Below are 27,391 nucleotides of genomic sequence, written 5' to 3'. Positions count from 1 at the left end.
TCTTGTGGCCTGCACTGCAGCAGCCTGACTGTTCCTTTCCCCAGTATTCTGATGCACATACAGTCTTCCACCCCTTCGCTCTCAGAATCCAGAGTTTAATAGGATTGATTCCCATCAACATCTCTAAGCTTTCAGCTTAACAGAATCCACAGACGTTTGTGCTAATTAGAACATGGCCTCTTGAGGTGCAAATAGACCATGTGAGCAGACTGTAATTCCACTCAATGCATTTGTCAAGTATTTCTGGTAGACATCTTCTGCTTATGTTCATTATTATGTATCTACATAAGACAAACAGATTCTCACAACCCACTAATACAGCTCTCAGGGTCCTGAGGTCCAAACTACCCACAGTGCATATGGGTGTGGGAATTAGCTGCAGAACAAAGGCAGTGTTTTCCCATTCCAGCAATGAGGATTTAGAATGTAACTAATACACTTCAGTGGCTAATTAGCACAAATGTAACACATTTTCTGATTCAAGAAGGAAGCATTACTAAGAAGCATGAAAACAGAGACATGGGTTAGTGTTTGTGTGCCCCACTATATAATGCTAATTTGTACATATTGTAAAAATATAGGGCCAGATTTACTAAGGGCTTGCGACTGCTTTTCTGACCCAAAAGCAGCAGCTACAAGGTCACAATATCTACACTGGATTTACTAAATGGTCACAATGGGCCAAAACCATTATTAGGATGCATTACGTTACGTAGTGACTTTCCTTTTGACACATAGTTACATGTGTTCATGTATATGTATACCTGGAGTGAGCGCGTTAAAACACGGTGGAGATAATAGCCTATAGCTCAAACACAGGATGCCAGAGAAGGGTGTCGGGCTATACACACATCCTCAGCAGTCAAATCAGTTTCCCTTGTGGGCTGCATGGGGCGGAGAAGAACGAATGCATTGCCTGTTTTTCCTGATTCGTAAATTAATGTTTTCTTTTTCTTCCGGCTCCTTCCCTACTTGTGTCTAGTTGCTTTGTATCCACTCCTTAGTGCCTTGTAATCTGGATGTGTAAGTATTGTATATTGTTTCTCATTCTTTTCATGGGTGTTTCCTACCTCAAAATTGTGAATGAGGGCATTGAATGTATTTGATAGCAGAAATAGAACGGGCCTAGGTAAATCAATCGTTAATGAGTCAGTATCTGCAACTGCAGTATAGTGAATGTTTTGCATCGTGACAATTTCCTTAGTTAATCTGGCCCATGGCCGTTTCATAAATACTGCAATCTGAAACTTTGAGGTTTGTATCTTTGAGGTTCCATCAGTGTCTTCAAGGATTTGTTGAACTTGTCCAGACAATATTCTGTAGTCAGCAATCAACATTTCTCTTAAAGCCTGACAAACAAACGCAAGTATTACTTCTTAAATCACAAACACGATTTTGGTTATTCCTCAACTCAGCCAACTGGGTTTGCGAAGGAAAACTGACTTCATATTTTACGAGAATCCTGTATGTTCTTTCTGCCACCTACCTTCAGTTCCCTGAAGAACACGCTGCTTCTTGCCCACTCAACAATGGAGAACAGAGTCTGGTCGGCCATTTTGCACATGAGTCCAAAGGTGTTGAGCTTCTCGTGCTTCCCCCGGCTGGCCTGCTCCTGCTGCAGGTAGGCCAGGATCTTGGTCCGCACCTGGGGCTCGTCCGGCTCGCACTTCAGCAGCTCCACGATGAGGTGGGGGAATCCGGGCGGGGAGCCGCTCTGATAGGCGTCGGCGTAAGGGTACCCCAAAAGCGACTCGGGGGAGCTGCTGTAGGGGTCCGGGTACTCGGACTTGATGGTGCGGCTCTGGAAGTGGCCGTAGGCCGGGTACGCCTGCAGGCCGCCGTGAGGGGGCATGGCCATGCTGATGGGAGGGGCGACGAAGGAGCTGCGGTCATAGTCAGAGGGGGGCAGGGCGGCGTGGGTGTGGGCGTGGACGTGGCCGTGGGCGTGGCTCAGGGGCAGGCCCTTGGAGGCGGAGTGGATGCTCTGGATGGCGGACGAGAGGGTGAGGTCGGTGGGCGCCGTCTGCATGGCGTGACTCACGGCCTCCATCTTGAGCCCGCTAGCCCGGATTAGCGCCTTCTTCTGCTGCTTCAGGGCCCGGTCCCGCTTGTACATGGGGCCGAACTTGTTGCGGCCTCCCCGCATGCGGTCTGCCCTCACGGCTGCAGGGACGAAAAGGGACGAGTTAACCTGCTGAACCCAGGGCGGGCAGGGGAAGGGGGAACAGGACGCTTAGGAAACATACGATTCAATCAACAGCCACAGCTTCTGTTTACTGTACTGTCCGAAGACAGAGCTGCACTGTATCTGTGCTGCAGGTCTTCATGACTGGCACAGCTGACATGGGCTCCTGATCGATAACAGGGATTCAGTCGATTTAAACTTCAATACAGCAATATTGTAAGAAGCTGTTCAGATTACTTCCTCAAATGTTTACAAAAGACACTATTTAAATGTGTGGCAATATGTGCTCAAAATTTTATTTTACAAGTGTCAGTCATGGCAAATAAAATTAATTGCATCAATAAACAGGCAAAAATCACAAAACCTGAGCATTAGACAAACAATTTGTTAAAAAAACAAAAAACAAAAAACAAAACAAGGCCTATACAAAAATCAGCATTTGAAATAGACCCAACTAAAGGAAATTCAAACACTTATGTTAATCGAATCAGGACCAACAAAACAAATGTTATGCAATAACAGAGGAAGCATTCAGAGGATTGTGTTTAGCTTTTGGCATATCGTGCTTTGTGTGCTAACTATTCACAATGAATTATTTCTTATTCAGCAGAAGAGCTGAAATCGCAGCTTTTGCTAACTACAAGGTTATTGCAGTAACTCTCCAGTGGAAACCGAAGCTTTTTGAGGAGCTCAAGTATGGCATTATGGCTTCTAATATCACTGTAATAAGAGATCGACAATAATTAAAAGAAAGGTTGCTCAACATCTGCCAAGGAATATTGCCAACTACTTCTCCTCAAAATAGTGGCTGGACACACCAAGATTAAGAACGGTCTCACCACATACACATGCCACTGTCTGTACCACTGCATGCACGGTTTGTGGCTTTTTTATCTTCAGGACAGGTGTGGCATTGAAAATATACAGCAAAATGGTGTATTTATATTAAACATTATTGCAAGGACCTTTTCCTATTAATGATTCCTACCAAGAAGGCAATTAATGAGCTGGAAGCTAACAGTTAGCCCTGTTGGGAAAACACAATTAGTTCTGACCCTGCAAGTCAAATCACGGATGCATGTTTTTTTCTTTTTTCTTTCTTTTTTGGTTTGGAATTATTAGTCTAATTAAACAAGGTTATTTACATACATGTCATTATAATTATTTTCTCCAGCTAAGAATTAAAAATTCATCCCCCATTTTGAATCCACTTGTGTCTCATTTTTCCTAATTTATTTTGAAATAAATCTGATTGAGAAAAGCCTGGAAGAATTTTATCACGAATGAACACATTAATAATGTACAGTTTCTGCCAAGAAAGACAAAGGGCTACTGTATATATTTCACTGTATATATCAATTCAATTCAAATTCAAATTCAAACGGCTTTATTGGCACGTAACACTGTACATATTGCCAATATATATATGTATATATATATATATATATATATATATATATATCCTTCACTCAAAATTATAACTTTGAAGCACTTTACAGAATGAATGAACTTGCAGAACAAACTTAAGCGATGACACTTTCCATCAAGGAGGGGGGTGGCCAAATTAAATATATTTGCTATTATTGTTTTCTATGGCAAATTTGAATGTGAAAGCTAGATTTCAGTTTCCGATAAGCCATTGATGAGAAGACACGAATGACTAAAACAGACTAAAATGCCCAACAGACATGCTGAGCAACATTTTTTTGTGGCAAATTTCAGCTAGAAATGCTGTGCAAGAAATTAGACAGAAGTATTACCTAAAGGCATTGCATTTAATTGTTTTCTTACATTAAACAAAAAAAAGCATTGCAGCTGGATTGAATCTGCACAAACAAGACCAGGTCAAAACCTAGTATATGGTTGGACTGAACCGGCCGACCAATGGTGCAACTTCATTAGTCAGTCACTCACTCAGTCACAGACATTCGCATTTACAGGGCTGGCCACACTGTTGTGGTCCAGCCAAAAATACAAGGAAAACCACATCATGCACTATGTGCAATATTTATCTGAAATAAGGGTCAAATACATCTTGGCTCCTCACATACAGCTTAGCTTCTTCTACTCTTATCAAATGCAGCACAGCAGCACAACAGCACACTGGGGGCAAGATGGTGCAGGCATACCCCATAATGTACACCACTCAGTTACAATTCAGCTATCTTTTACAAGATGGATTACCTTTTAGTAAAGTATATTTAATTAAAATGTTTTTTGTTTTGTGAATATCTATGGCAGATTCATCAGCAGTGTTAGAAAAAAACAAAAACAAAAACAAAACGGCACTGGGTCACATGAACATATCAGAAAAGAAAAGGCTCAAACATTCATTTGATGCTTCAAAACAAATAATACTATTTATTTACATTCTGAGCACATCTGTCGTCATCAGAACACTGGTTATTATTCAAACAGGTCATTTTAAAACTTGCACCCTCTGTGAAGTGCGCTCCTCCCATGTAAACTTCAAGGGTGGTGAAAAAACCAAACATACAACCACACATCATAATTTTACAATGCATGGTAATAATAAGTATAATCTTTAGACAATAAAAACTACATAGAAACTAACACCAAATGGCAAATATATCCATGTCTGAATAACTATGAACCAGCATATCAGAACGAATCACGTATGAGACAGTCTAAAAGAAAATTACCCAGTAGTATAATAAGCATTTTGTCCCTGGAAATCATGCCCAAACATACCAGTTTCAACTGAACCAATGACTCATCATTAATTGCCAGTGACTTATGTGATAACAGTTTTAAAAAAATTGTATTGATATTCTTAATGAGGCTTCCAGAAAGGCACCAGTCTGTTTACACTTTCAACACAACAAAACATTTCAAAAGCACAAAAACTTTTTTATTTATTTTCGATACTCAAAGTTTTAATTCAGGCAGTCTATACTTCCTCTGTCTCATACAGATATAGTATTACAATTGCATTCAAGCATATAAGGACTAGTTTCCCATGAGGAAGTGGATCATTTTTTTTTAACAAGAATGCACCAGATGGCAGAATCCCTGACCTGTTTTCTGTTCTGTAATTCACGCATTGACTTTTACACTGAACATCCATGCAGTTGTATAGGGAAGGGGTGATGTTTCAAGTGAAAATGAACACAGTTCTAGAAAAATCTAAGAATCTGCACAGATCCTTCACGTTCAGCCTCACTGTGGAGTGTATGGCCACACTATGGTGTCAGGTTATCGCTTCAGCACTGTATACAGTATACAGTGCTGAAAGGTATGATCCCTGCCTCTAATCAGTGCTTATAGCTTCATTTTTTTAATCGGACTGCTCAGTCTCTAATTTTAAAACATGCATTTGGAGCCAATTTAACTGCAGTTTATTGCAGTATAAATATATACACGTGTTCTGCCATTGGAAAGAATCTGGGAAAGAATGTTCCGCCCACGTAAGACAGTCTCTGTCATCTCCAGATAGACAGATAGATAGACATAACAAAAAGCTCACTGATAAACCATAGTGGGGCAATGATATTAATGATTCCTGCATCTTGTTTGCATGTAAAGGTAAGTGAAAGAAAACAGGCAAAAAATGATGGCAGCTGTAAATTTTGCCTTTGAGAGTTTGACAATAAGCAGCCATTTTATATTACTTTAGCCAAGATTACTGCATCAGCATTATTTGGAGAACAGGGAAAAGACTTCACAAAGCATGTCCGAAAACCAGAGAAGCCTCTAGGAAATTGAGGGTTCATATTCAGAGTTTTGATTCAGCGAAAATGCTTTAAAATTCAGTTTGACTTGCAAGACCGAACATTACAGTGACAAACAGATGCCCATAAAAAAGTACAATGGACAGTGCTCATTTTTCTCCAGACTCTTTGAACGTCGAACACAAAAGGTCTGAGAAGATGTTCAATTCCTGTTATACGGTAAAATTTTCCTGCTCTGTGATTTTAACGAAATGAGGACCACACAGTAGGGAGGCCATTCTGAAAGAATGAACGCCGCTTCGACTTGTGTGGAGAGTGGGAGCTATCACATAATCAACATAATAAGGTAGACAGATCCTGCCTGTTATCACCTCCTTCTTTCAGACAACATATTTCCAGGATCCTGTTTAAGCTAGCAGTGCCAAAAGTCAGCTGTGGTAAAAAAGAGGGACCACTTCATCTAACTGCAGCACATCATTCTCAAACGTCAGGAAGAGCGATCATAATTTTCCATACATGGGTCACTTTCAAAGGCACTGGTACTGCAATGTACTGCACAGATTTGTTCAAAATATGTAGATACAATACAACCCCAAATCCGATGACAAAGGACACCCCGTAAATGGGTTGTGAAAAGGAATGTAAATGATCATTAAATGAAAAACTGAAAAGATGACTAAAAATAAAACCTTACCTTCGAGTTTCATGCCCACTGTAAGGCACTTCTGAAAGCGGCAGTAGGGACAGCGTTTCCTCTGCGTTTTGTCGATCTGGCAGCTCTGGTTCTCTATACACGTGTACCTTTTGTTGTTCTGAACTGTGCGCTTGAAGAAGCCCTGCAGAAACCAATGAAAGCAGATATAGAATCAACGATTAAAACAGTTACATAAAAATACAGACGCACTTATAATATGTACATATGCATATGCGGACACATCTGCACATACCCATGTACACACAAATATGCACACACGCACGCATACATGGATGCATCCACAAAAATACGCACAAACACACACACACACACACGTGTACACATACGCACATTTATGTGCACACACACACGCACACACACACACATACACACAGATACACACATACATACAACTACATCTAGAATGCAGTGGCAACAAGGATGCAAGTGACTTCATTTGGGATCAGATCATTTGGAAACTGTACTGTATGTAACTATGTGTGTTGGATTTCATAAACTCCATGGACTAACTGAATCTGTCATTTCAGGCATCAATTCCTGACATAGTAGTCATTAAGTGCAAAAAAAAAAAAGTATCATCTCATCTCTAGAAACATGAAACTGCTGAATGTATACATCCATTTTTTTCAGTTACTCTGAAAGGTGAATACTTGACTACAACTTTTAATGCTTCTAAAATAATACAAGTAGAGAATTGTTCATGTACAATTAAAGATGGTTTGTAGTTTTAGGACATCCAATATGGTACAGTAAAAAGTGAATTTAAGACTTGTTATATTTTGAGTTAATTCTGTTGGTAACAAATTACAACAAACAAAAAATTCATAAATACTGAGAACATTGATTATTGAACATAAAATCTTTCTTTATTCACAAAGTTAAATGTGGAATTATTTTACTGTGAATTTAAATGTTTTTAACATTAGTCTAATGTAGACTTTTAACCTCTTGTGATTTTTAGGCATTTTGAATACATATCTCATTTTGTAAATGAAAGTGTGTGAAAGTGAAAAAATACAACAAATTATATTTACAATTTACACTTCTAGACTGCCAGGATCTCATCTGTAACACATTTCATTTTACAACCAAACTTCAGGCAGGACAAGCTTAAAAATATCCAGCATATTCCATGGTTGAAAGGTTGTATCTGTGTATTATGAAACTAGGGGTTTCCATGTTCTTGAAAAAATGTGTGGCTGTGTAGTTTAAATAGATTCTTACACAGTAGATATTATTTGCAGCGTAAGGCTTTCTTGACAAAGTGCTGAGTGTTCATTTAAATCTGTATAAAGTGTATTTGAATCATTTGGGCTGTATAAATGATCTTCATTTAAATCTGTATAAAGTGTATTTGAATCATTTGGGCTGTATAAATGATCTTCATTAGTTTCTTGAACACCTCTTCTTTTCCGTTTTAATCTCAACCATTAGTGTGTATATATTGTAGCTACCATACATGTTACGGTTTGAAAATGTAGGTAATCCAACCTCCATTTTACTCACAGCCAAAACAAGGATTGCATTTCATAATGTACAAAAAGCTAAAGATTATGGTTGAAGAATATTTTCAAATAGGTAGACATTTGTACTTGCACTAGTATGGCATCGTGAAAAGTAATCCTTTAGTTTTCCTACCCAAATAAGTCATTTAAATGTGTCATTGATACTAAGGCCAGGTTAAGACCAACGACTGTGAACGAGAACTGTTAATCAGAACACACCCTAATTGATTTCACTACCACCGATGCCGTGAAAGATCTTTGGTGCGCCTTGGAGGCATTCACTGCAACGGAAGCATGAAAAATAACTGCTGTATAGTTCTGATTAGGACTGACTCAAGCTACTTGGCAGCACTGTGTGGCCAATGCATTATGTGCAAGGTCATTGTGCAAATAGAGTACAGGCTTGGATTCAATCAACATTTGTCCTTAACTTCACAGTTAAACGAAAGTGTTCATTTTCTTATTCAAAAACACAATTTTGCAACTTCTGCAATAACCGTTTCTGTTCATCGAAAAATAAAAATAAAAACACTGGCATTTATTTGCAATTACGGTTAAGGACAAACAATGAAACTAGGACAAATCTTCTATTAAGTAATCCAAACCCAGTTTCTTTTCTGTTTTTCGAGCCTGCTCAGTTTAAAGCCAGCATGTAATGTAGCATTGCCTTTAGAATGATGAGGAAAGAAGGTCTGAACAGACACACCTTACAGCTTTCACAGGTCAGCAGCCCATAGTGGTACCCAGACACCTTGTCTCCACACACTGGACACATCTCTTCCATGTCTTCATCGTAGGAGTAGTCCATCATTTTAAAATGGGGTGCTGCAAATAACACATAAGTATTAGCCAGCATTATGTCTCACATTCAGTGTGGACACATGCATATTAGCCAGTACCCAATGAAATGCTTTTATGGAGGCGAGTGCATTAGTTAGCATCCAAGCTAATAACAGTATGGACACATGACCACCAAACTGCCTAACTAAACAAATGTATAATGGATAAGTGTGCAGTTAAAAACCAGAACAGATGGATACAAATTAGCTAGATTGTCCAAGCACTACCGATGTGAAAAAACATCTATTTTTGCTTCTTAGCTTGAAAATCTTGAATACTTCCGGTGAAGTCACCAGTGAAAAAACAGAGCTCACGGAAATGTAATCATTTGTATTGATTAAAATTAAATGTGCTTGCAAAGCCATTTTACATTTGAGTATCTGTTGGGTTTTCATATAAAAACAAACCTAAATGTGGAAAACTATATTTTAACCAAACAATGAATATAAGACATTCACAGACCTGTCAATATTCTGTTGAACAGACATTCATACATATTTGCGGACTGATGTGAATTGTTAAGGACTACATTTGACCCATAGGAGATTATTGCCTCTGTATGAAAATGGAATGTTTACAACCAAATTTTGAGAGAGGACAGTCAAAATGTTGAGCAAACAGAATTCTGGGATCCAACTAACATACATTTTTTGGAAAGATATGACCATTTAACAGGCATGCAGTAATTTGAATTACAGTCCTACAAATGGATTGCTGAGAAAATAATGAAGAAAAAAAAAACATAAATATGGAAAACACACACACACACACACACACACACACACACACCTTACATCTTAATACATGCCTTACAACTTACAGTAAAGTTTTTTTTAATGAATACGTGTGTATAAACTTGTATATACTGTGAGGCAAAGTGTGTCCTAACTATTTTACAGTTAGTTTACTAATTGAGAATAATCGTGAAAGTACAGTCCTGTAACTTCATAGCAACCAGTAATTACGTAATTCTGACTTGTTATCAAATAGACAACAATGAAACTATGTCATTTAAGATATGATAAATATATATTTCTCTTTTTATGAGTTTGGCTATTAATTCGCATATTTTAACCACATTTAATCTATGGAACAAATACATGTTACATTTTCATTTTTTCATTAATTAAAATATCTCATTTACACGGCAATTTAAGTACTACTCCAATGCTCCCAGTTAATTTACACTAACAGGTTTAATCAAACGCATATTATTAATACGTTGATACCAATATTTCAACCACACTTAACCTATACATTTAAGAATATGAAAGTAGTATTAGCATTTACAAACAAACCGCAATAAAGAAAGTAGAAATCAGTTCTTCCTACCGAAACGGAATTAATACATATTTTGCACAAACAAATGCATGCGCACAAGCCCCATATTTGTTAGATTAAGGATTTTAAACAACAAAATAGAATAAATTAATTAAAAACGACCGCTGTCTTCAGGCCCTGGGCCTATAAGCAAAAATGTCATTTCTGAGTTATTCCTGAAATCACACGCCATTCTATATTACATTGATACTATACAGTTTTAGTTTTTTCCTCATTAGATTAGATTGTAATCTGATATGCCTATTGAAATGGAACATTCAACATAAAGCGGGTAAAATGTGACATCTACGAGAAACTATCCTTGCTATAAAACGTGTTTTCTCCATGTAAAAGGCTGGGATGTTTTTTTAAATTTAAAATTCCATTTTAAAAAAGAAAACAGATTCAGAGAAATACAATTTTAATGTGGAATCTAACTTTGACATTTATTAAAGATCCGAATTTTAATTAACGTATCATTACTGAAAATGACATTAGGCCTGCTGTGATTTATTTCACTGTAGCGTTAAAATCGGTGTGATGAAGGCTTGCAATTTTAAAGACCACTACTGGGTGCGCGTTTAACTGTTCACGGTAGTCTACAACAGGTTTGACTGAATACATTTTCATCAGAGTTGTTAAGTCCAAAATTAGCCTACACAGGAAAATGCGTACAACACATTTTTTAGTTCCAGGCTAGCTCTAAATTCATTGCAGCATGCATTGACAATAGTAAAATAAACAAAACTAGGAACTAAAGAGGGGAAATGAAAAAAGAGTGAATTGTAGCCTAAAATTTAGAAAATAAAACATTTAGCCAAAACAGTCACATATTTCAATTATTTTAAACAATAAATAAATAAATAAATAAAACAGCTTATCAAAAAACAACTCAGAGCTTTCATTTCATCAATGGGGTTTTAACAGTTAGTTGGCTTTACCAATGCATGCTATGAGCAGTTTGGGCAAGACAACAATAAATGACTACGAAACCTGATACAGACTGTATCACGTCTGATACATAGTGAGTCCTTCCAATGAAACAGCTGACAACTTTAGGCGTAAGTCAATGCTAGGACATCTCTTATCACAGTCGCCGGTCCGGAAAGCTCGGAGATAAAAAAAAAAGTATCCCCTCGCCTAGTGAACGCTTCGACAACGTTGTCCGCTATAAGACCGAATCAGATGTTGTCGTGCGTAGCCTACCCACAGAGGTAAATGAGTGATCTAATCGTACCAACTGGACAATTTCACCCAGTAACGGGCATACCATATCCCATAAGAACACAATGCGCTTTACTTTCTTACCTTGCATGCTTTTAGGAACGCGTCCCTGTTCCCCATACGATCGAGCGATTCCCAGGGATTCAGTCTCGACTTTTGGCAGCATGGCAGCGTTGCCAATCGGAACTGGGCTCTCAGCTTCGGCCGTTCGGCCACCTGCACGCGGAGGGTGCCATGCGATTTCTCAGTTACAGAGAAAATGTCTTCAAAATCCAGACGCCGTACAGTTTAGCTCAACGGTGCTCATTGGAATATAAATACAAATGCAACATACCCAACAGTTTCTTTACAGTAGCAGTCAAAATGCCAGTTCATGGTGTCCCATAGCAGAAAAGAATAAACTCGTGAAAATATCAAAATCCCATGTCAACGCGAAAGACAGTCACGTTTCAACCACAATTTAACTGGGAAACATATTCAGCTCAGTCACATGTCTTCGCAGCTTTCAACTGATATCCGATCTTCCAGTGTTGCTTCGATGATATTGGCACTGGTCAATAAACGAGAGTTTATTGCCAGGAACTTTGGGTTTCCATAAAGCGCCTCCCCCTCCTACAGTGTTGTGTCTAACGTCGACAATGTGCAATGAGTCTAGTTTTGAAGTTCAAAACCTTCCTTCCTGCCTTGTTTACCCCATCACTGACACTGCACACGCCAATCGGGAATCCTACGGGTGGGCTGACATCATCTTCCCTTCCGCCAATCGCGCGGAGAGGAACATTAGAGCACCCACGTTGAGCTCTCCAAAGCACGGCTTTCCAATCATGCGAACGTCTTTACTTATGAACATTTTAAATAAGGCACACGAGCTATTCAATACGCGAATAAACACAATCAGTGTTTATCTTTCTAGACTAGGTCAGTTAAATTGACAATATATCAGTTCAGCTTGAATTGCTTCGTTTTATCACAGCCTACATCAAAGCAAGCGCGATAAGGCCATAAATTGCTCTAGGCTACAATGGCTTCAGAACTGGACTTATTAAACGGGGTTATCAAGGCTTGTCATGCATGCTTCAATAAAATTTGCATCACTGTTTACAATAATACAAAATAAATGTATATTTTAGGGCGTCTATATTGAAAAGACAGTTGAAAACTGATGTAACTTGCAATTTCTAGGTTATTTCACACAGCCGTCCGGTTACATGCAGGTTTTTGGTCTTATTGTTTTTATACGAACCAGTCCCTATTTATTAACTTGTTCTTTATTGCTTCGTAAATCATTACAGTACAGTCTGAGAATAAAGATAAAGTCAAATCAGTTTAGGGATAAACGAACAACACCTTAAGCTGTGAAAAACAGCTGTGCTCAATTACATTATAAGAGCCAGCCTGAATGTTTCTTATTTTATATTCGTATGACATCAGCACAGTGCTCACAGAAAGGGAACAAATACCTTATAGCTGCTTAATTTTTCCGCCGCTGCGTTTTTAAAAGATTTTTTTTTCGGAATAGATCAATTGAATGTGTATCTCTGTAGGCTAAATATTATAAATCATTTTTGTATGTTTCCCATATCTTCCCATAAATTGATTTAAATTTAAACGGTTATTATCGGCCATAAACAGATTATTATTGACACAATACAATGCAATGATGTCGTTACAGTTCCATATTTGCAATGAAAATATGACACCCGACACCGAATGCCGCGACCAAGTTTAAACGTAGGTTTCAACTGAAACAACGTAGGCCTACAACCTGCTAAAATCATTGCTGTTTTCATTCTACACAAGAAACGCCACACGTCACAAGAAAAGCTACAGAAAGGTTGGTCGACGAAAATATCGTTTGATCTCTAGTATCTTCGTTGAATTGATTAAAACGGGTAAGGAGGCGCGGACATTTAGATCCAGATCTCTTATACCATGCTAAATTAATGTGACACCCTTTATTATATCCATGGTAAATCCATAGATCTCGAGCTACAATGGTGGTATCTGTTGCCAAATGTTTACTTCACAACTAGCTTTACGAGCTGTCAACCTGCGCGGGCAAAGAAAAATAACTTGTGACTGGATTTAGTCAGTCAACACGCAGCACACCTGATGATTCCTCGACACATCGAGAATAAGTAGGCTACGCAACTGTATTGGTGGAAAAATACAGTGCACCAATAAACACCACACAAATAAATAAATTCGTAGCCTATTTATGAATGAAACTGACACAAAAGTATACATTATCGTATCAGATTGATTTTAAATAAGACACATAACGTTGTATATACAATATAGGGTCAAAATGAAAAGGTAGGCTACTGTTTCCATGGCCGAGAAGTGTAATGCTGGCAACAGTTATATTAGCTGGGCTATATGCCACCACTGGTACAAATCAAGAGAACAAGTTCCAAATTTACACTTAAAGGGTATAGTCTTAAATGCTGCTTTCATACAAATAAAAATAAAATACTTGGGTGTAGGCTAATATGTTAGGATCAAAACTGAGTTAATTTAGCTAGAAAAATTGGATAAAGCATTGTGTGAGTGGGAAAAAAAGGTTACAGAACCATGGACCTGAGGGTCCAAGGGTTGAGCCGTGTGTTATATCGTCAAACAACCTAGCGCACCTTACCTTAGCTGCTCCGGTCACAGTACGGCACCATAAAAACTTTGTGAATCGATATCTGATAAGGTGTCTGTAACGCAAATAAATATTAGACTAACCATATAAAATAAGATTTTCCCTGTCAATAAAAGGATATATTTTTACATGAGCTATTTTGTACATCAAACAGTGACATGAACTGACAAGAAACGCGTTTTATATCAGAATTAAAACGTAAAGACTGCTATACAAGTAATGTGCACTCTCGCCCAGTGACGCTTAATTCTACAAGCTAATAAATAGCTGTAATTCGTTTTTGTACTATTTTGTTAAATTGACGTAGGCTACATGCTTATGAAGAGCTTTATTATTATGATTATTATTAAATAATAATAATAATAATAATAATAATAATAATAATAATACAAAATAAATAATAATAATAATATATTCCGTTGTATTAGCTGTAAAGTAGCGAGTCTGTAGACTATTTGATAAATTCTAATCACAGATTTCAAATTGTATTAAAATGAATGGTATCGTTGAATACTTCTTATTTGTCTTTAAATAGCCTAATAGTAAATTGTTTACAAACGTTTGCATAGACTATATTAAATACAATGATAAATAGCGGCATACGATTTGTTTAACGATTAAAATCTAATCGTAAAAATGATTAAAGATATTATAACTTGAAAGTTATGTTATAATAGCTTCATTGTATTATTGTATATTGGAAAACCGCAATAAATCTCGCTACAAACGACAGACTCATCTTTACCGCCTTATATGATACATTATATAATAATCTATAGAAATTCATATTTAGTACAGCCTGTATTGATACGTTATCATAAATATCGATTTAAAAAAATCATAAACATCTATATAGATTTCGCGTAAAAGCTTCAGTACAACGTTTTACATTGCACTCCACAAACCTCCATATGAACTTCACGCCACTAAAGCTATTTTTTCACATTTCTGGTCAGGAAATTTGTACACCTGTAAATGCATTTGAACAAGGAGTGATGGTTTCGTAATGTCAGTACAGAAGGTATATAGTCTAAGCTTATCTATTGGCAATGAATCTCTCAATCACACATTACTTTTACAATTTACCTCATTTATTGTTAAAGCAAGAATATTCCTTATTAAGGCTATACCTTACAAACCATATGTAACTCGTACTACAAGTATGATAAAATGCTGTTATAAATTGCATAAAAGCATCTCATGAAAAGTAATTGCACAACTCTGGCTAAAATAGACTAAAATTATTTACTTTGTCACAGGTGTTTTAGTGAGGTGGCAAGTCTCAGAGACAAACCTTTGAAATGAGCATTAGGATAAGTGACAGATTCTCCTTACAAGAGACCTTTGCCTCCTTACCGCTCAGACAGGTCTTCTTCAGTAAAATCCTCTATGATGTCATAGCCAGGGGCTTGAGGTCACATCGGGCTGTTCCATGCAAGGCTGTTATAACAGTCATGGTGAGAAGAAGACTTTTGTTACTCTTCTTGGTGTAAAAGTCTCATGGCGAGCTTGGGTAAAAAGCAGGATCCATCCTTCAGCTTTGAAGAAAAGTTAATTCTCCCAATGGACTAAACCTCCCCCTTGATGCACCCACTGCACACATACACACACAAACTCACACACACACACACACACACACACACGCACACATCCCACCCCCCTCCAAAAATGCCAGAAATAGGCACCTGTGTTAAACCAACAGTCCCATCCAATGAAGGTCCTAATCAGGAGTTTTCCAAACGCATGGTATGGATAGGCCATCTGTGGTCACATGACCCAGGAGGGGACGATAAGACCATGTCATAAAGTGACACAGCGACAGATAAGGGCTTTGGGGGTAGATTATGCTGTGGAAATGATTAACCTGGAGGGAAAAGAGAGGAGGAATTGCTGCACAGGTCATTGACTGTGATGGGGGGAAGGTGGTAAAAAATGAGGTCAGAAGATCAGAGCTGAAAGGATCATCAGCGGAGTGCTCTGATCTCCACTACCTGAAAATAAAACCCCGTCCTTATCATGAGCAGCGGTTACACGCATTGCCTAATGTGTGCCAATGCAAGGGTTCCCAAACTTGTTCATTTTAAGGCCCCCTATAATGACTACCCTTTGGCTGAGGATCCCCCCATCTCAAAAAAGTGATGAACTGTTAACCGTAAACAGTAAACTCTTTAATGCAAACTATACTCTATTGTAAAACATGTTTATATAACATGAACATGTAAGATGTATAATTTATGAAACATGGAAATAGTAAGAAAAGAAAATATTCCTTTTTTTTCAAACCATGAGCACACATTTACACAAATCCAATTTGAAATAAATTCTCTCAGTAACCTTAACATTTATAAAAAAAAATTAATATTACAACGCACAGGAAAAATCGGCTAATTTTCATCCTGGAGAAAGTGTGTCTTCTATCCTCTTATAAATATACTTCTGAGGACATATGACCCTCACAATATTGTATTGACTGGTCATAGGTTGCAGGTCTTTCTCGTATTTGTTAATTTAATTGCATAGAGCAAATGCACTAATGATTCATAATTGCAGTACACAACACCAGTCAGACAAAATATGAACTGGTAAAGTACAAAATATTTTCACTAAAGATTCAGAAAAAACAAGTGACATTTTTCAGCCAACGAAACACATGATACAGATATTGTAAGGGCTAAAGATCTCTGAAACTGAAAAATGACAGCAGTGCATGAGTGTGTGAAAGAGTGTATGTGTGTGTTGTGTATATTGTGATTGTCAGTGTGTGAGAGAGAGTGCGTGTCAGATACAATGCATGGTATACTGAACATTGTGCAATCAAAACATTTGATGCAAAAGTGATTTTTTTCCCTTTACTTTCAGCAACAGCTCAGCTCACAACTTAGTGTAAATACAGAAAATACCAAATAAAGAAAGAAACAAAACATATTTTTGCTCTGCTTGACCACACTTCAAAATCTGACGGGTGAGAAATGAACAGTTCTCTTCTCTGAAGCAGTGTGTGCTCAGGCTGCTGGCTTGTTTCCCAGCAGAGGGCAATAAGCCAATAACTGCCGGGGGGTGGGGTGCAATAGACCAAATAACCGAGACCTGTTGACTGCAGGTCTGAGGTCTGAGGATAGAGACCTGAAGTCGTGTAGCCTCCTCTACGACTAGCAGAGAGTCAACAAACCGTGGCTGCTTTGACTACCTCAAGTGGCTGTACACTGATAACACAAGTGTACGTGAAAGCCCTTTGCTTACCAATGAGATGAAATCATTTCCACCAAAAAGGCTTGAGGACTTTCAAAGCTTCAGCCCCTTTCCCTTTGAACGTGTGTGTTTTATAGCTCTGGCTAGAGCAGGGCATAATCACTGGGCACTTTAGAAGAGTATAAAGCCCTGTTAAGCAGTTCACCTGAGGGTCCGGAGTTGCCAGCCACGTTGTCTAGGAAAAATGGTCATTCAGTGCACATCAGATCTCAGAAACTCCTAACCCAGTGAATCAGTATATTCTCATACTTCCCGACAGACAGAAGGGCATACTGTGAACAAACAAATCAGTGCTTTACCGTAATTTGTTCGTCCAACTTTTGCAACGTGTTGGGGGAGTGGTGTGTGTGTGTGTGTGTGTGTGGTGGGGGGGGGGGGGGGGGGTCAAACCAATTTAACTACAACCAGCAGAATGCTCCCGAGATCAATAAATGTACTTTATTACAGCAGCATCCTGACTGAACTTTGCTCTTGTTTGATCAGATATCAGATAACTGTGTTCACGGTCTATTTTGGCCCTTTGCTGTTTTGAGGCTGTAATGCCACAGTAACCATCCTGCTGGCTTACTTTCCAGCATGTGGCTATGTCCCTTGCTGTGTCCCACTGTCTTCCAATCAGTCGAATGCCTGAAGAAGAAAAAACATCACAGGTCAGTGACAGTCATCATTCATCGCTGCCTATGAGCAGTGCCGACACCCCAGGTGTCTGGTCCTAACCCAACTCAATAACCTGGATTCAATCAACATTTGTTCTTAACTAAATAATAAAAGTGTGCTTTTAAAATAAATAAATAAATAAATAAAAACCAAGTTTACAATGATAATTTCAGTGATTGCTGGCCCCAAAATGTTTGTGAAAAAAAAAAAAATGTTATTTTGTTATTTTATGTTAGTGTGTTTGTTAGTAAAAGACAAGTGGGATTGGATACAAGCCTCTAACGCCGTCATGTCAAACAAACAGTTCCACCAGTTCCCATCAGGACTCAACTGTTTGAACTAATATGTGGGAAATAAGCTGCAGGAATTAAACCTTTGATGCCGTATTTTAGTTACTGATTCATCCACTTTTAAGTGTTTGACCCTTGGATAAACATAAGCCTAAGTTTTGTGTGTCATCCTGCAGTAAAGTATAGGTAAGACTAAATGAACAGGATAATTGATCTAAAACAGGAAACTAAATAAAATAAAAGCTGTTTGTATGTATATCAAACGGACAGTTTGGCGCATTAAATATAATAAATTTGAATTGTTCTGTGCCATAGATGGCAGAATGAATGAATAAAAAACTTCACTGAGTTGAAGATTTCAGGACCTGTTGACGAACTTAAATGTTGTTGTAAAATTTTAATGGGGTAGTACTTGATGAAAGATTGGTGGGTCGGTATGACAGCTAGGTGTTTATACATAACCTGTGTGTGTGTGTCTGTGTGTGTGTGAGAGAGTACATTAGACATAACAGCATATTAGGCATGCAGCAAGTCTGGGTTTAGGCTTTAACGAACACCACAAATTGGGCTATTTCTGAAAAATGTGTAGACTAAAAAAAATACGTCTTTTGGTTACGTTTATAAGGCATAGTTAAGGACAAATCTGTGGTCAGACTAAGTTCTGGCCATGTGCCCTTCTGCCCGGTACTGTGTCCAGGGGCAGTCATCAGCACTTATTCGACACTTACTCAATATTCACATAGCCCTCTGCTCCACTCCACGTACTCATTCCTTCCTGAATATCTGGAAATTATCTTGCCTTCTACATGCTCTTGTGATTATGAGCTCCAAACAAAACCATTTATATTTCAAATAAAACCCACGCCCCGCCATTTGAGTTCCACGTTCAGCTTTCCAGGAGAGAGGGCGGGTCCCCCAAAGAATTCTGTCAGTTTGGACTGCGCAGTTTGGAGGACTGCTGGAGAGATCACAGTAGACCAAAGGAGCTTGGAGCTGAAAGGTGGAGACTGAAGTTGTGTGATTCTGACCAAGGGCCGGGGGAGGGGTTTGGGGGGGGGGTGGGGGGTTGGCAGAGGATTCTCGGCTGGTGAGGACCACCCATCTCCTCAGTCTGAGCGCTCACCCCAACTGCCACTTAGACCCAGGCCCAGCGGCCAGGTTGTGGCGAGGACACCTGCTTGCTCAGGAGCGGCCCTTCACCACCCAACCCTCAATCTGCCAAGGGCGGCACTAGGAAATGGCTTCCAGGCTCCGTGGGATGGAGTAAAAATGTTCCATATGTTCCTCGATTCTAGGCCTATAGGAGAATGTGCACTGCAAGGACATGGCTGTACCTCCTTTCATTCACCTTCCCCCACCTTTTGCCATGTAGCTACACAGTAGATATTTTGTGCTGTTCTAGTACCTGTGACTATAAACCCGAGAAAGATTGATATGAGTAGGAGTTTGTAGTCTAAGATCTAGGATGTTTTTTGAAGCAACTGTGGTTCTGGAGAATGTCCGGCAATTTGCAGTTGTCCATTAACAAGTAGTCAAACAAGAATGCACTCCTTTGCATTTCATGCTATTAAGATCAGTCAAGACCCCATTCTAATGCACGCCATCAAACAAGCAAAAACGACAAAATCATTTTGTTTTATTTACACATGGAATTTGGTATTGCCACGGCCCGAACCGTCTGTTTCTCCTTACGCGACATTTGGAGTATCTGAAAAAACAACACCATCCAGGCAGAGCAATTTTTGTATTATGTTCTATATCCTTTTTTAATTAATTCCCGTGGGCACCACCAAAGCATGCTTCATATTGACTTTCTATCTCATCAGAAGAACTCACAAACCAGATTGAGTAAAAGCACATTTGATACAATCATTCAAGCTGTGTACTTTGGAGAGGGAAACTCAGTGTAGTCATTCTTTGCTGCTGCCAATGTTCAGGAAAAAAAAAAAATTATAAAAGGTTTGAGCTTCAATAAAATACAGATGTAGAATTTTACCCTGACCCTGTCTTTTCTCTAGTTGAGGTCTTTGTACTACAATTTAATCAGTTAAAAGTCAGAGAGGAAAAAATTAAAAATTGGAATACATTGATATGATACAGAGAGCACCATAAAAATCCTACAGTGTATTTTGATTACCCAAGATAGCATTTTATACATTTTATAGACTATGCATTTATACAGTGGGATACTGATTGAAGTGAGATACGCTTAAATGTCTTGTTTGAGAGCACAATGATCTGTATATGAATAATGCTTAAAAAACTTACCCCTTTAACCTCAGCATTTTAAGTGCTATAGCACCAAGCAGTCCTCCCACTAAGGCTACAGTTGCTCCATCGCACGAAAAGTTCCATCCCATTTCCTCTACTGAACTCATCATGTCACTGTATGTTTGTTTAGCAGTCTAGTGTCCTTATCCAATGAAAAGTATGACTCATTTATCCGCCATTAGCGATGCCCTATTGGATATTTAATGAAGCGTTTCGAGTATAAGCTTTCTCAAGGGTACAGCAGCAGCTGGGATTCTGACCCTCCACCTCCTGCCTGGAAGCTCAGTTCCCCACACATTGCTGCAACCTGCGTGCCTTCATTCCCCTAGCAGGTGAAACCCCACATCTAACAAAACACTGTACATTACTGTAAATACAATTGCAATTCATAAAATACGGCAAATATTTTGCCATTCTTGGTGTGCTATTTTTTGTGACACTGAACGTCCAATCACATTTCCAGAAACACGTGTGGTGTGGACAGGTGCTCAGCGGGGGTGAAACATGCAGTGAACAGCCGGAGAGCAGCCTTTGCAGTGACACTTCATTAAATAGTATATTTATTATATTTCATAAATATTAGACAGAAATGGATATCAGCTATTTTGCACGTTTATATTTAACATCATGTAATCACTTCATATTGACAGATATTTCTTAAAGATAGATAATTGAGGTCTGTAATAAATGCCTCCGTATTTTTAGAACACTTGGCAGCAATACTGAGTTTACCACCTTGTGCAAGAGGAAAATGGACTGTATTGATTAAAAAGCACTAGGGAAAACTTGACATCTAGGAATACTATACAACTTTCATAACCTATCTACACCATAAGGATAATTCAAGTAGGTCAATGGCATTCAATAACAATTCCATTAGCTAAACAAATAATGCTGGTAACATCGATTAACAGAAATGATTACAGTACTCAATGATGCGCTCATTGTTTTGGACTTCAATTAAAGCAAGCAGAATATGTGTCTAACTATTTAAACAAAATATCTCTTCTGTTTTTATGTACGGTTATATAATCTACAATGTAGCTCTCCAAATACAATTGCATTAACCCTACAGCTAAAGTTTTACAAAAAACTATAGTATGCAATAAATGGACACAAAACTGTATAACCTAATAAACCTAATAAAAATCAATAGTTGACCTTACACATGTATCATGCAAATTTGAAAGATTAAATTAGGACTTCCTTCACATTGACTTCCAAAAGTCAGCTATAATTTGAAAATAAAATTGCTGAGCAAATGGCTCTAATTAGGGTTTATTTATAGTTTATTTACACATACTTGGTGTCCATCCAAAGGTTTGTGTAAATGTTGATTAATAAGATTGTTTGTACTCTGGGGACTGTTACGGCAATAAGGAAACATGCTTTCCTGCTGGCTGGTTATGACTGTACCAGCATGAGTCGACTGGAGGTCTCACAAGGGCTGTTTTTCCTGTTTAACTGTCACGCCGAGCGGACCTTCGTGAAGGATGGTTCCCCACCAACCGAAATGCTCGTTGGCCCCTGCCGTGGTTACGGAACATACCTCCTGTGCCCAGGCCACGGGGGGTTTGTCCGCGGCAGAGAAAGGGTGTGAAAGTCGGAATCCCACAGATGTCACACACATCCTACGGCCTGGGACTCCTGTGTGTCATGTGGCTTCCCCCATTGTTCAGCTACCTGCTACCCCAAGAGGGACTGGGAGGGGATAGGAGGGTAGGGGGGATGGGGGGTGGGCAATCTCTTTATGAGTCATGACATCAGCAACGGAGAACTTTTTATGGCAACAATAACATGGGGATAAGAAGCCGGGAAATATCCATTAATCATTCTTGCCTGTCCGAGAAGGACTTCATGCTTATAAAGTACTTAATAATTAATACGAACATAACTTCTATTCTCTGATGTCATCATATGTCGCTTTTCACTGCTCAAGGTTAATTTTCAACAAAGGCATTTAGCCATGGATGCAGTTTAAAAAAAAACTCACTGTGAATTGAGTCATTAATATTCACCTCTGTATTGAAAATATATAAAATGCTTAACTACATCATATAAAAAACATGTTAAATAACCACTCAATGTTTCAGTCACAGGCATGGACAAAGGCCATTGTTGTTCAACTGAATGGAAGCCTCTAATTTGCCTAGACATGGAAGAAGAGAACAGATCAAGTTCCTTGGTGAGCCTGCACAGTCAGGAACCATAATGTACACAATGATTATTAGGAGTAAGAACAATAATAATATTTTTATTCCTTTTAAACGTTTCCCATAGCACCCACATGTTTGGCCCTGATGGCGGATGCAAAAGGACAGCGAAAGCAGAAGAGACACCTCACATGCCTACCGCCATCGCGGATGGGAGCGGGGTGAGGGGAGGGAGGGGGGGGGAACAAAAACACGGAGGAAAAGGGATTTCCTGACTGGGCTGTATCAATACGTTTAACATGTCCCGGCTCTCACCCCCGCCGGGCCGCTGGGCCCATAAAACACGTCGTCGCGTCCTTCCTCCGCGGCCCCCCCCCCAGAGACCGGGCGGAATCTTCAGAGGGAGGCCGTCACGGGCGCCCCGCTCCGCATCTTCCCAGCATCCTCTGCAGCAGGGGGGCGCCCAAACTTTCCCAGCCCAGCGCACGCTTAACGAGCAGAGGCTCAGTCCCACCTGTTATTAAGCTCTAGCCTAAAATGCCTTCGCATATACAATGAGCGTGCTTTGTGCATGCCAAAAGAATTGAGTTTTAGTGAACTGGTGAAGTGCATGTAACTCACATAGTGTTTGGTTTGACCAGTGTAAGAGATTCATAAAAGTTCATTCAATGTGCATTGTTTTTGACACATATCTTGTGACTAACCAGTGGTAGGGAACCAACAAGTTACTCCCATTTTCTTAGCATCTACATCTATATCTTCCTCTCTCACGTCTTCCCTTGCATATTACTATAGGCATTTTGAGACATTAAAGTTTTAGGGAATTTTCTTCATTTTCTTTTGAGGTGTACATATATATATAAAAAAATATTTATGTGAAAATATATCCATATATAAATATACAAGACCAGGTTAAAACCTACTATATGGCTGGACCTAACACACGTGATCCGGCCAAACAATGGTGTAACTTCATCACTCAGTCAGTCAGTCAGTCACTCACAGACATTTGCGTTTGTAGGGCTGGCCCCGCTCTTGCGGTCCAGCCAAAAATATAAAAGATAAGATAAAAAGGGCAATATCCTGAAATCTTCAATTTTGCCCAGATACAGTTCTGTGGAAGGACCATTTTGTCTTATATTATTTGTGTGACCTTTGAATCTTAGACATGTGAATGCTTTCCTGTACATTTAACATTTTTCCTGTTTCGGTTTAAAATACCATCAGACAACAATGTGCCATTTTTTAATTTCCCTGAATCTGACTTTGATGAGTGTGCTGCCAAAGAGGTGTGGCAATGGTAGGCTGTTTAACCGTTCATTTCCTTAATCTCTGACAATGGCAGCGCTTCTGTTTACACTGTGCCACAGTACGGCATAATGGACTCCAATAAAATGTTATTCCCACATTACTTACCACAGTGCTCAGCCCTTCTAAAAAAAAAAGGCAGGAAACACCCTGTAGTTTAATGGCTCCCACCCTAAAATAAAAGAGCAAGGAAATAATTAATAAATGCTTACATAAATAAGAAATGTTGACCAAAAGGTTTGTGGCTTGTGAAAAATATAGTGTGTGTTGCAAACCGACAGACAGATTTTGGCAAGACTTCATTTGTCAGACCGTGTTTTTTCGCCCACACTGAAAAAACAAAACAAAAACAGAAACCAAAAAGGGATAAGTCGGACACAAGGGGCAGTGCTGAGTGAGAGCTCCTGATTGGACGATCGCAGTTGGAATGCAGTCTGTCATGTACATATTACCTGCCCAGCGACAAATACTCGACAGATAGATATTATTGTTTGCCTCAGGGAAATCTGTGTTATCAGCAGCGTAAACAAAAATAAGTGAAGTACACAAAGACAGGAAAAACTGTGTGGAGTGCTGGTTGTAAGACTCGTCGATGTGAGACGTGAACCTAGCGCAGGGTTTGCAGCAGGAGGAACAACAGTCTCCAGATAATCTCATTATCAGGCGGATGTGTTCTGTTTGAAAGAGCTGTGTGTCAGCTTCTCTTACTGCTTCATTCAGGGATGTCCAGACTGTGTTCTGAGGGACCTCAGCAAAATGGAAAAAGTGAAATGCATTTAAACATTTCATTTGCATTTAAACATTTCATAAGCAGCATAATTTTGACTTTCCGATAATTTTCCGTGGTAATATTAAATAAAAAAGTGACATACAAATAAAACAATAAAACTGGATAATTATGAAATTATAAAATACATGTATTAAAAAGCAAAAGTGTCTTATTTAAAATTGATGATAGTTTCAGCATGCTTCCATGTTTCATGACAAATTCCACGTTAAATGGCATTGTATTGCTGACTGTAGCGGGTGCGGCATAAAAATGCCAAATGTTCTACCGTGTCACTGAGATGGGGGACCTCAGTCACAGACTAGTCAGTTCAGGGAACCTTGAGATGGAAAGATTTGGGCACCCCTTGTGTGGACGGGAAAAGCCGAATGGAGGAAAGTGGAGAAAGGGCGGGTCACCGTTCTCTCGATATTCCCAGTGGGAAAGGATAGGAAGGCCTGGACTGCGGTGGATGGATGTCACGGACTGAGAAAAGAGAGGAAGCGGCGTGCGGAGGTGCGGAGGGCCCGGCTATTTTTGAGTCGCAGGGCCGGAAATGAGACGAAGCCCGGGGAGGATGCAGGCGGGCCGCAAGTTGTTGCATAGCAACCCCTGGGGACCGATGCTGCCAGGCAAGGCCTGAGGCCCCTGTGTTCTCAAGAGCAGGGGTGACCAAAACAAACAAATTCAGCAACAGAAACGCTGCCCGATAACGAGGAATTTTATCTCCAGCCTACATTCAGAGGACACCTGCTCTTAACTTAACTGATTAAATAAAGCTTTAATTGTATGTCAAAGGACAAATAATAATTGAATCCAGGTCTTTTCTGTTACAGCAGGATAGTTTCAGTCCTGTCTTCTCATGCACACGTAATGTTGGGTTCCAAGTTTCTGTCCCACAAGAATCTGGTATTAAATAAAGTATATTCATTCGTCTGATAAATAGTCAAAATTAAGGTACTGAAATAAATTGAGAGTTGCGGCAAACCTACGCACAAATAATGCAGAGCACATAAAAGCTAAATGGCTGTTATTTTACAAAACTTCCAAAAATAAAGACTAACACAAAAAATGATAAATAATCTGATAAATAATATTTTCAGAAGAGGGAGAAAAGGGGGAGAAGAGCATTCACTCTGAAAGAAGTTCTCCAGGGAAAAAAGGGCCTTTTGCATGTGTGTTGGTGTTTCCATTTCCATGTAGGTGGCTCGGTTTGCGCCTTGTTTGTTTTATCGTGGGGGGGGGGGGCGTAAATTTGCAGCCTTCACCGACACGCTTTCCCTAAAATACATTTCACAAGGAGTTTGGGTTTTCGTAGGCCTCCTGGGTGGTCTTAATATTTAATCATATCGGGCGGTAGGTCTGCTGGGCGATTTTAGGGAAACTTTTTTTTTTTTTTTTTGCCTTTTTTCACAAATAAGACTGATAATCAGGATGCATTGAAACAATTACTCTGGCTGTAGAGTATTTATAGGTGTGCTGACGAATCAAAGATGGCCTGCTAACACTGGATATGTTTAATAGAGATCGCCTCCTCCGCTCGGAAGAACGTTCCGGCCTCTTTTATTTCTGTACGTGACCGTAAGTGGTGGCAGACCATGTTGTTTTGACAGGAAGGTTGGGTTCCCATCATACCCCACATTTGACAGACCGCTGCACAGGAAGGAGCTTGTTCAACATATTTCCTTAGATACATGGTTACAAATACAGGTGGCTTCCAAGTACTTCAGAAAAACGTGGGCCATACTAAAATCAAACAGATGATATCGTGCAAACGTGTGCTCAGACCACAGACGTACGGTTCATTTTCTTAAGTACTCGGAAAGGCTGAAAGGAATGATCCTGTAGTTGTAAAAAAATGGTGCCCTTTTACAATTAGCTACAATGCATTTCATGATTCAAATACCTCAATTCACTGATCCAGCCTGCACATGTTGAAAAGTGTTCCTGCAGGAAATCTATTTTAGCATACTTTTAAATATCTCTATTAAAAGAAAACACATGTTTCTTGTTAATTCTGTGTTGTACAGCATCATAACTTACATATAAAAAACTAGGTATGAATGGGTAAGGATGCTTATTTTTTCAGGTGGAATCCATAAAGCATAAATCTACTAAGACCCACATTATATAGGCTACTGCAGCTTCATGGAAGTCAAAACTTTTCCATTAATGACACCCAAAAATGTAATTGTCGATAACTGAGGAACATGCTTAAGCTATCTGGCTCTTTCTGCTTCAGTTAAGCTTAGCTCACAGCTTTAAGACCTTGTTAAAAGGTCTATTTATTACACAGAGGGCCGGTGACCTCCAGATCACACTAGGGATAAGGACTATTCTTTTGTTTGTATAGGGGAAGTCAATTAATTCATAAATACTTAACCACATTTACAGTAAGAGAGAGGCCAGATGGGGATTGATTTTTTTGTCTTGGCCGTACACCAAAGGTCAGAAGCGAGTTGATCAATGAGAGGGGATTTTTTTTCTTTTTACATTTAAAAAAAAAAAAATCTGATTTTGGATGCACAAAACAAAATTGCACAAATATTCAGCGACAGAATAGAATATT

At 39.1% G+C, this 27,391-nt stretch overlaps 1 protein-coding gene across 4 annotated transcripts in view; it reads right to left on the bottom strand.

Moving 5' to 3' along the window:
- Nucleotides 1-15,850, bottom strand: part of LOC135256605 (nuclear receptor subfamily 5 group A member 2-like) — a 47,430-nt gene extending 31,580 nt beyond the window's left edge. The window contains exons 1-5 of one of the 4 annotated variants that reach the window (XM_064338537.1): nucleotides 15,485-15,846; nucleotides 11,566-11,697; nucleotides 8,804-8,922; nucleotides 6,572-6,713; nucleotides 1,487-2,163 (exon numbers count right to left, since the gene is read on the bottom strand). In XM_064338537.1, the coding sequence (XP_064194607.1) occupies nucleotides 1,487-2,163; nucleotides 6,572-6,713; nucleotides 8,804-8,922; nucleotides 11,566-11,647 (1,020 nt within the window). In that variant the 5' untranslated portion in view covers nucleotides 11,648-11,697; nucleotides 15,485-15,846. The other 3 variants (XM_064338539.1, XM_064338540.1, XM_064338538.1) reach the window with 3 other exon arrangements.
- Nucleotides 15,851-27,391: the final 11,541 nt, after the last annotated feature.

Source organism: Anguilla rostrata, chromosome 6, assembly GCF_018555375.3.
Source record: "Anguilla rostrata isolate EN2019 chromosome 6, ASM1855537v3, whole genome shotgun sequence".
Lineage (NCBI taxonomy): Eukaryota > Metazoa > Chordata > Actinopteri > Anguilliformes > Anguillidae > Anguilla > Anguilla rostrata.
Note: the sequence above shows the minus strand (reverse complement) of the source record. Positions and strands in the feature narration are given on the sequence as shown.